Source organism: Paramacrobiotus metropolitanus, unplaced genomic scaffold (genome assembly GCF_019649055.1).
Source record: "Paramacrobiotus metropolitanus isolate TYO unplaced genomic scaffold, Prichtersi_v1.0 Parri_scaffold0000005, whole genome shotgun sequence".
Taxonomy (NCBI): Eukaryota; Metazoa; Tardigrada; class Eutardigrada; order Parachela; family Macrobiotidae; genus Paramacrobiotus; species Paramacrobiotus metropolitanus.
In genome coordinates this window covers 1059999-1070250 of record NW_026570225.1, presented here as the reverse complement: position 1 = coordinate 1070250, position 10252 = coordinate 1059999, and the positions used below count along the sequence as shown (strand labels likewise).

Below are 10252 nucleotides of genomic sequence, written 5' to 3'. Positions count from 1 at the left end.
CATGAGACAATGTGGTCTCAGCCTGCAGCTTCTCCGATTCCCCCCCCCCCCGGTCGGGTGGGACGGGGCTGCTGAGTCAGCTTTGGGCTCGAGGAACGTCTTATCGTGGGCGTCCTCGAAGCTGTCATCCGACGTCGGGTTGGAATCGGCGAGGAGGATCCGCTCGTTACGCTTCTCCCGTGCCTCGACCGACTTCGTTGAGTCCGTTGATGACGGCTGACTCTTATCCTGACCGGAGTGCCGAAGTGAGTACGGCGCGGTTGAGGTCAGGCGCCGCGAATAGTCCGTGTTAAACTCTCGGGCGTATTCATTCTTCTTCGGGTTCGACATTGTTGTCGGGTCAGGTCCGTTCGAGTAGAACCGACGAGAGACTTGTGCTGTTGCACAGTAAATTGAACAATCCCTTATGTGGGGATGTTCAATTGAATCAGGAACGTCTTTTGGTTCAGGAACTTCCGAGGGTCAGGATGATCCGACTTGATGTTGTTGTTATTGTTGATGTGTCTGTGTGTGACTCAGTACACAACGTTACAATACAGTACTATGGTACCGTACAGTATGATAAGGTACTACAGTTGAGTACGTCCTATACTACTGTGCTGACCAGTATGACGTCACAGGGTTAAGTGGTCTTGCACTTCACTGCCTACGTCACAGAATGCGAGCCGCGTGCAAAATTTTAAAAAATGATGATTCACGCCTATGTTAAGCCTGTGGGAAGTTTCCCCTGCACGCTGATTGGCTAGCCTCAAAGTACTGAAAATCGAGCGTTCTGACGTCACAAGGAAGTTCGTTGATTTTCGCGCTTATTTTCGCGGAAAAACAAAATTATTTTTAGGTCGATCAGAAATGTTTTCTGGTCGAAATTTTAATTTCCAACCGTTAGAAATAATTTCTAGGTCCTTTAGAAATTTTTCTGACGGTGGGAAATCCGTCAAATCAAACAAGTAAGAGGATGACCGCCCTTTGGTCAGTTACACAGAGTGGTCCGTTAGGTCGGTAAAAGTAACTTTGTAGGTCGGTTTCTCCGACAAAAATTAACTTTTAACCGTAGAAAAGTAAAATTTCTTCGTTAGAAATTACTTTTAGCCGTTAGAAAGTAAGGATTGTAACTCCTTTCGACCTATAACGACCTGTAACCAGGACTTTACCGGTTTGTTACGGTATCCGTGGAGGTCGGTGATCCGCTGTTGGGAGGTCGAATTCCGCTGTTAAAGTTGCGGGTCTCCGTTCAAGGAGAAGGTCCCCGATTGTTGGGAGGATCCTTGCGCGCTGCAGGCTACCTTCTGAGCCTGTCCCGTCAGTTGCGGTGGGGAAGTTCCCGTTCGTCCGTCTGGGGCAGTCAGCCGAGTTGCTCTCCTTGTGTGGGAGAGGCGAAAGATAGGGCAAGCGAAGGTGACAGGGATCGCTTTTGCGATCAACCTGTTGCTACCACAGTCGCAAGACAGCAAAGACCAGGTTGAAGCAGAGGCTGCGTTCGCAGTCAATCTGTTTTCAACCACGGGTTCTTCGAGTTCTCCGCCAATTATGCCTTTACCGTCTCCTCAAAGGATCCGGTGGACAGAAAACCAGACGATCTGCTTACCATGTGACAGGCAAGCGCAGAGAGCTCACAGAGTGCCTTTATTGTACAAATAAAGTGGAGCAAATACCGCGTGATTGCGGGGAAAGAACAACAAAGCCAATGTCTGGCGTGAAATCAGCAAGTCAAGTTGCTGCGAGCGAGTTCTAACGCGTAATGAAATGTAAAGAATAGAATGTGCTGGCGGCAACGGCGTCACGCTGTCCAGACACAAGGAATGTGAGTGCGCAGACTGGACTCGTATCCAACGCGAGCGTATAAGCGCTGAGTCATACAGCGAGAGAGGAGCGAGAGAGCAAGTATGCTCAGTGAGTGCGCCCGCGGTGTATCCGCTAGGCGGAGAGTGCAGTGCAGCCACTCACGTACGTACAAGAGAGGGCGAATCAGCATGTGTGCGGTGGTACGCAAAGTGACGTATCTACCACGCAGGCTGTCGTGCCTCTAACATAACGTTAAGGTGAAGTTACCATTTTCCGTTCAAATGAACAGTGCAGTTGCACTGAAGCACTTACAGTCTTCAGACTTTTAACAGTTGGCAGTTCATTGTACACCGTCATGTACGCAGAAATTTATTAGTTATTGTTAAAAACGAGTATATAGTCGACCGGAGCGTAGCGAAGGTCCTCTTAATTCAGCACCAATGCAAAAATGTATCTGTGTCCGTTACGACAGGTTGTTACAAAAGGTCATTACGAAAATGTTGCTGGCTGGTTATGTTGCTAAGTTGAAATTATTGATTATGTTAATTGTAAGTTAAAATTGATTATCATTTGCACAAGCGAAAAGCTGCATTCTGCGCTCCGGTCTGCCAATGCACGCCAACGTGCATTTTTCCTAGTTTATTGAATTCAGAGTATCAGTACTACGAGTAATATTCTGCTGGTTTCTACGATTTTGTGTATTTCGCCCTTAAATAAATACGGTGTGGGCACTGTACAGGGCTGCACTGGAATGATTGGACATTTGTTCTATATTTGTACCAAGGCTGATCATGACAAAACTAGCCTAACTCATAAATTCCAGTTTATGCAACAAAATCGGAACATCCTTCTTTTATGAAATACCATAATCAGCAAATAGTGGTAATATCAAAATTTAATACAACCATAATGCATCCTGAGCGGCACTCAGAAGCTTTTGAAATCATCATCAAAACCAAACCGTAGTCATACTCATAGCTGACCTTCTCGGGCGCTTTTGCTAAAACTGCCTCTGCTTGCACCGCGCTATGGCCGCAGCGCAAACTTCCTTTTCTTCTGCATGCCTATCATGCTGCATCTAAACTCCAACAAAGAAAATGAGAGAAAAAATCCGTGATTAACAAGAAACATCCGAAATCAGTAGCCTTAAAACACACGCTGACAGATGGACAAAGCAACGAATAGGACAGCCGTTATGAGTTGCAACAGAATAAGTAAGCCATTGTGCCATAGTAAACGACCCTTATTTCTTTTTGCTTGATTTGGCAAAGGCCGCCGTTCCCGCGCGCGGTGGAGTGATCGGTCGCGAATTGGAGCCAGTACCGAGTTGGCTGCCGCCCGGAGGTGATTTCCTCTTGTCCGCTGGCTTCAAGATCTGCAACCAACCAAAGAAATAAGTAATAACATAAGACTAGCTGTCAGCCAGCTGACCAGCTAAAATGACTGAAAAGTGAAAACCATTTATATAGTTTGTCCGGACTGCTAAACAGCAATAGACGAACGCCTAGTTACGAAAAATACCTAAAGGGACGAACTAGTCACCTGAAAAGAGCACATCAGCGTCTCGTCCACACTCATCATGGCACCAGCATTATCGAATTCTCCGCAATAGTTAGGCGCCGAAAATAGTGTCACGAGCTGACGTTTGGCGAAAAATTCATATCCGTCTTCGACAACCTGCAAATAGTCAAAAACTTTAATCAAGAAACATCACCAATATAGTTGGTCCAAGGCTTTCGCATCACTACTTTCTAACAGAAGCAAGAACCCAGTAATTTAATCACCCAGGCTGACAGCCCGGAAAAAACACCACCATTCCGATATCGATTTTGTTCACCAGAGGAAGAGCAATTGCGTAAGTATATTTCATATGCTGGAATCGCAAGCTGCGTCTAAGCACAGCTTGCAATGTACATAGATTTTCTGTTAAAGAAAAAATCGATCCCAGGGAGACAGCTAGGGGGCATTTTGTGCTGCTGGGAAAGCGTAATCGAACTATCCACGCTCAAAACGCCACAATTCTTGGGCCATTACACCATTCACCCATTCATGTTCACAGAAGGTATCGATAACCACAGAAATGGAAACACAAATAATGCCTACGTCTATTCATTCTAATGCTACAAATGCAAAAATCCGACCTCAGCATATTTTCAGAAAATTCATCAAAAGCTGATTATCAAGGCCAAGACAAAATTTTCTGAATGCTTGCGAGCCATCCATTAAAGGAAGAGGTAACTATGCCGCAGGACGCCCGACATTGACACCGTAAAAATCGTAAATCCTGATCTTGACCAACCACACAAAACTGCTGAACTACCCTCTCTCTTTCAAGAACTTACCTGATGGGCTCTGCAGATGAGATCAAAATCGTGCTTATGAAGGAAGCGCGCGACAACGGAGGGTCCAAAGGTGTAACTGACGCCGCGGTCGTTCTCGCCCCAGTCCGTGGTGTCCTTATCGGGATCCGACCACAGTAGATCGCAAAGCAGCCCCGTATCGGGTACGTCGGTGGGCCGCATGATGCGCCGGATCTGTTCCATGGACTGCAGATCGGGACTGAGACCACCATGACAGCAGAAGATCTTCTCATCAATGATTGCCGCCACCGGCAGGCAGTTGAAACAATCCGTGAATGTTTTCCACAGTTTTATTGTGTAACGCCGTTTGCCTAACAACAATCACGTTTAAACAATTACAGTATTATGAACTCAAACAAACAGCATTATGAACTCAAATATACGTACGCAAAGCTCTATGCACAACTTACAGTAAATAACTCACATACTGGAGATTTCTTTGTCTCCATTGAAACAGCATGGTGCTTAAATTTTAAAGAAAAATTTAACTTATTGTTACTCAATGAAATACTTCACAAATACTTTTTATTCACTGCAACAAAAACATTTTCACCGTGCTAGTTTCTCTGTTTGAAGCGTATGCCGCGTGTGCGTTTTCGGGATAACTTAAAACTTTAACTACCATTAATATTCCTTGAACAAAAAAAAAGATTACTCGCGTCAGCTTATGGCCATTTAGATTTTTATATTATCCACGCTCATTTCTTTTTTTGCAAATGCAAATCACGGCAAAACATAATTACAGACTCCAGGCAAAAGTAAAGATTAGAGCTCCGTCAGTGTCTGAGCAGTGAGCACGTACTGCAGCAGGAACACAAAGCCCCGCCGACAGACCAATAGAACCGTCAGCTCGAGGACCTCATTAAAAACAAGCTGTAAAGGAATTTACAGGAAATGCTGATTTAAAAACGGCATGATCGAGCGTTTAGCAGCTGTAAAAGTAAACTGGCTGCTCATAGAGTGTTCTCCTTTCTTACATTCGTCATAGAAGCCATAAATCCGGTTAATACTGGCGCATTCATGATTGCCACGTAGGAGGAAGAAATTCTCTGGATATTTGATCTTATAGGCCAGTAATAAGCAGATGGTTTCCAGGCTCTGTTTGCCACGATCGACGTAGTCTCCCAGGAATAAATAATTGGCTTCCGGGGGAAATCCACCATACTCAAACAGTCGTAACAAATCGTAGTACTGACCATGAATATCACCTGCAAAAGGAGACACGTCATATTTCACCTTTTACATAAGTATTGCAAATAATAAGGGAATTGGAAAAGTGAGAACAGGCATTTCATATAAGGAAAATTTTCACACACATCATAAGCGTTCAACGCACAAATTAGCGTCACCGGTTACGTACATGTAATTAAAAACGAAAAACATACAGCAAGCAGACTGTTTAAACAACAGAGCAATTTCAAATCAACAACTAAAATAAATTCACCATGCTCCTACAAATCAGTTGCAGATCTTGTGGCGCTGAAAGCAGGCAATTTCAAAAATATGCACTTAAAGTGAAAAGAAAGTGAGTAATTCAGCGGTTAAGCATAATAAAGGCACCAAAAAAATATTATTTAATACTTGACTCCACTTTTCTCAGAATGAGGGAAATCGTCGGCAACGTACACCTCAGAATTACCATATTAATTTTTACCAATCAATGTCCCGGGGTAACTATATTTCGTAAGCCCTCTAGAAAGGGTAACGACATTAGCCGACAAAATACGGTAAAAATCTAGTTACAAGTTTGTAACTAAAAGTGGTACATATTATTTACAGTAATTTCCTCATTAAACAACTGTTTTCATAGATAAAATCGAAGCAGTTTGCGCGATATCCTGCGAAAAGAAATAAGCATAAAGGAACAGTAGTTCCTTTTCGCTTCCGGCTGATAACCCTAATAATAATGTCAGTGACAGTGTGAACGAGCAACTATTAGGAATTTAGGGAAGCCTCAATTCAAGGGCGGCAGCGGGATTCAAATAGTGCCTAGTCCTCTATCACTGACGTCAAAAGAAAAGAGCTGATTAACCCGATTCTGCAATTCATCCCCGCTTCTCGATTCCCATTGCCTTTTCCGGTCTGTTTGCGATACCAGGCAATGCCCAATAATGATAACCGCGTTTGCTTGCATTATCGAAATAAAAAGGCAAATTTTACTAATCAAATTGCTCCAAATGAACGGCTCAACAAGCTAGAAACACTGTCCGATCCGAGCTGTCAGCGCCTTACTGATACTGTAGTTTACTGAATAAAGAGCCTCAACCAGATATAATTATGATACGCATTCCCTGAATCTTGAGAATGTCATGTGATACGGCATCGAAAATTCGATTTCACACCAGGCTTGCATTTAGAAAAAATTCCGATTAATGAACGATATTATTTCTGTGGAATCTCTGCATTCTATTCGTTCGAGCCCTCACGTATAAAGCATCATTTGTTAGGATGTCTACTTAAAGGAAATTTTTCCACCTAAAGGTTTAATGTAGTCTCAGGAGAAAAAGGGATTAATTTCTAGCTGCAGCTAATCCCGTTTTACAGAGTACTGTTGTTGCGAAAACAAGGATCATCCTTCCAGTTGCTGACGTCGATCGATCGCACATAATGCCTGCTCACTTCACTGACAGACTCCGTATATGAGCATCGACATTGCAAAAACCGAATGGCTCATGCAGAAATAAAGACCCATAAATTTTCCATCGCTTTTAACAAAGCAATAAATCGTTTAATGCATCTGGGCCTACGTTCATCATTTATTCAAGTCAGAAAGCTCTTCTAACAAATTCAAGGTAACTACTGAAGGTGTAAAAAAGTAATCAGATAACTACTTTTCCCCACTAAACTAGGAATGCTTTACTTTATGGGCGTGTATTAAATGGACTGATACTAACCAAAACAGTCATCTTAAACCCTCCAAAAAACTTTTCTGGTTTTTCTAAGATCTTCATCGTAAAGTGCACAAATGTATAAATAGCCTGGCACGTGCCTACATATAATTTCCAAATTATTTGAGATCCGTACAGCTTCGCAACCCTGATTTCCCTTGGAAGATAGGCACCAGTAAATCGGAAAACCACGTCAGCATTTCCGTCGCTCGTAGTCGTTCTGTACCAATCAATAATCGGCTCGAATGTCGAGGTGAAGTGCACGATCGAATAAATACCGTCTCGCAATGCTGACTAACATCACCACTAACCACTTGGAAGCCGCGGGGGAATGTGGGATAATTTGCCACATACTCCACGTTCAGGCTGGAGTAATTACTGCCACTCCGTCACACCTGTACACTCTGACAGGTTTACCCGTCATTTATCGACTGAATTATATAGGCTTCGAAAAATACTTCTATCTTATCTTTCCGATTGGGCGAGATTTTTGAAAGTCGGCACTCATTAAAATTAGCCACGCTATCTGATACGTAAACTCAATTATTACAACTTAGCTGCCCAGAAAACACAGAGATCTAAACTGACGGCAGCAACTGCTCATTCACAAAAACTGTAAAATTTCTAACTGGTAACTGGTAAGCTGAATTTTAAATGTAAGTGTAAACTTATGGCTGATTCGTTACGCAAAAAAATAAATTACCAAATTCATTTAATATTAGTCGAACGCTAATTAAAAGTAACAATAAATTGTAACCATACTAAGTCTGAGAGTACGGTAGCAAGAAAACATTCAGCTTTTGCAGCGCGCTTATACAGTCACGACGAAAAGAAACTTTGATCACGTTAATTATTGATGCACGAACTCCCGTATCGATCGCCCCTATGGTTCGTCCGACTGCATGCACACCGAACAAAAACCCATCATTACCGATATTTTTCAGAAGCCGCTTTTTCACATCAGAAATGTTTATTTTTATATGCAACCAGTACACAGGAAATGGAATTCTCGGTCCTAACTGAGTAGCACTATTTTGCAGAATCTCCCGGGAGAAAACTGGAGCAAATGTTTTCCCTTTCCAGGTTCATGTGTCTCTTGTAGCGCTTTCGTCTTCAATACGCGTTTCCCCTTTAAGCAGATCTGTCGTTAATTATTCGCAATTTGAACGAAAATTTCGCCAATTTTGGAAAAAAAACTGAAATAATAAACGAGTCAACAGTGTAGTGTTATAAAAGCAAAGACATAACCACAAGGATTTTATGGAAAAACATAACCGGTAACCGAACATTGCGTTAGCGAAGAGCAGATATTGATAACTAAAGGAAAACACAGTAAACAGTCGTTACAAAAGCGAAAATCAACAAAGACAAGATTCTGTGGAAAAAGATCATCAGGAAATAACCGATCTCACGGTGAACTTTTTTCCTCGTATTGTCAATAGTATCGCGGAAGCTGAAAGCGCCGCGAAAAGCGATGGGCAACGATCCATTGACAATTATTGATAACACAATATATTCTCCTTCACGGAAACATGCTGACGGTTGAGGGTTTGTCAGTTGTTTAAGCAGAAAGACAAACACTTACCACAGATTTTCAAGGGGGCTTCCAGCTCTAACAAAATCGGTTGACTGAGAAATATCTCGCGGGTCTTCAGACACAGGCCACGAATTTCGTTTTCCGTTAACTGAACATTTTTCCCCGGTCGTGATCCACGCACTTCCAGCAGCCTAGGTGGAAAACGGAAATTTTGAGAAACACTCTAACATGAAGTACAAGACCTAATATCCGTACTGTACTTCACGACAACGCGTCAATGCAACAAGATGAAAACTTCGTTAGCCAACTGTAGGCATAACTATTTCATTTTGAAAAAGCAAAGTTGTTTCCAAATTATATACAACTACTAAACTCGATTACGAAAATTTATTCTAACATTGTAAGCAAAAACATTATTTAACTGTTTTACAAATAATATTCTATCATGACAACTATGGTTTTGGTTTCTCAGTTTCTGTCTCAAAACTAATCATAAATCAGTAGCCAATTTACTGTAATCCAAATATGGACTCTTTTACAGTACTCAGTTTTATCAGCACATGCTTAGCAAGAAGCACAAACCAGCTACTACAATTTTACACTAATCACTACCGGGTAGTCTTTCAGTTTTCCGAAAAACGCTCATAAGTCAGGAGAGCGAATGGACAACCAGTCAAGGTAGAAACGAAGAAATAGTTCCGATATCAAAACTTTAAAGCGTCAAACGTACAAAATATTTTAAAGCGCATAGCCTAAGAAAAAAGAACACAGCTTAAAGAACTTCAACAGAATGAGTCAGAAGCCAAACAAAAACATTATGCACAATCACATTCACGTCGCTTGAAGGACTGTTCAAGGTCGCTGCCAAGAAGATTACTCAGGTTCCTGTCTGTCTCCCATGCATCACTGGGGTTCAGGATAAACACATACACGACTGTTCAGTTCAGGGTCTTACCTGCTTATAATACTGTCAACGTCAATTTTATCCTGCTCCATGATAAAAGATGTAAGAAAATAGAATATCAGCCAAACAACAGCTTCTCGTCAGTCGTCAGCAGGGTTTCACCAATATTTTTGGTTTTTCTACCCTTTATCTAAGTTGGAGTGCGGAAAATTTCAGCACAGCTACATCTATGTACAAGTACTACAGAGCTCCGATAAATCTCCCATTCTGCATTTGCCACAACGCTACAGACTCATACAACTTTCCACCCCTAACGTCACGCACTCAAGTTGCCGTGCGACAGGGCACCGTACGCGATCAGCCCCAACGCTCACTGCGCTATGAGCAGTGAGCACTGGCCACTGAGGCTCTGACTGGTGAGCACATTCCCGTACGCTGCGTCGTGCGTACAGTGCGGACGCTGCGGTAGTCTTGCAGATGTCAAGTCGGTCGCGCCAAAATTTATTACTAGTACTGTATTTCACTACTCGTACAGTAAAGTACTTTTAGAAGAAGTAAGGGAGCATCCATAAATTAAGAAGTAGCAAGTACTTAAAAAAGGAGAACAGTATTAAGAAAAAAAGCAGCCGCGATGATACAATGTCATACTATATTATATTATTATACTGTACAGTAATCTTCTCAACTGAAAAGTTCAAACGTAGAAAACAGTCAAAATTCTACAGAATTTGTGTTCAAGTAGAGCTATATATTGTACTTAAATAAATAATCGGACAAGTGT

The 10252-nt window shown here is 42.2% G+C and overlaps 1 protein-coding gene across 1 annotated transcript; it reads right to left on the bottom strand.

The window, feature by feature from the left end:
- Positions 1–2659: 2659 nt before the first annotated feature.
- On the bottom strand, positions 2660–9812 carry LOC129581180 (serine/threonine-protein phosphatase alpha-2 isoform). Its single transcript, XM_055472112.1, has 6 exons — positions 9523–9812; positions 8616–8758; positions 5120–5350; positions 4125–4453; positions 3325–3459; positions 2660–3157 (listed from the first exon to the last, which is right to left on the bottom strand). The coding sequence occupies exons 1-6, from the start codon at positions 9561–9563 to the stop codon at positions 3026–3028; spliced, it is 1011 nt and encodes a 336-aa protein (XP_055328087.1). The 5' UTR covers positions 9564–9812; the 3' UTR covers positions 2660–3025.
- Positions 9813–10252: the final 440 nt, after the last annotated feature.

Coding starts and splice junctions, on each gene's coding strand:
- LOC129581180 (XM_055472112.1), bottom strand. CDS start 9,563: ATGGAGCAGGATAAAATTGACGTTGACAGTATTATAAGCAG. Junction 8,759..9,522: donor GTTGACAGTATTATAAGCAG/GTAAGACCCTGA, acceptor TTTTCCACCTAG/GCTGCTGGAAGTGCGTGGAT. Junction 3,460..4,124: donor TCATCTGCAGAGCCCATCAG/GTAAGTTCTTGA, acceptor GACTATTTGCAG/GTTGTCGAAGACGGATATGA.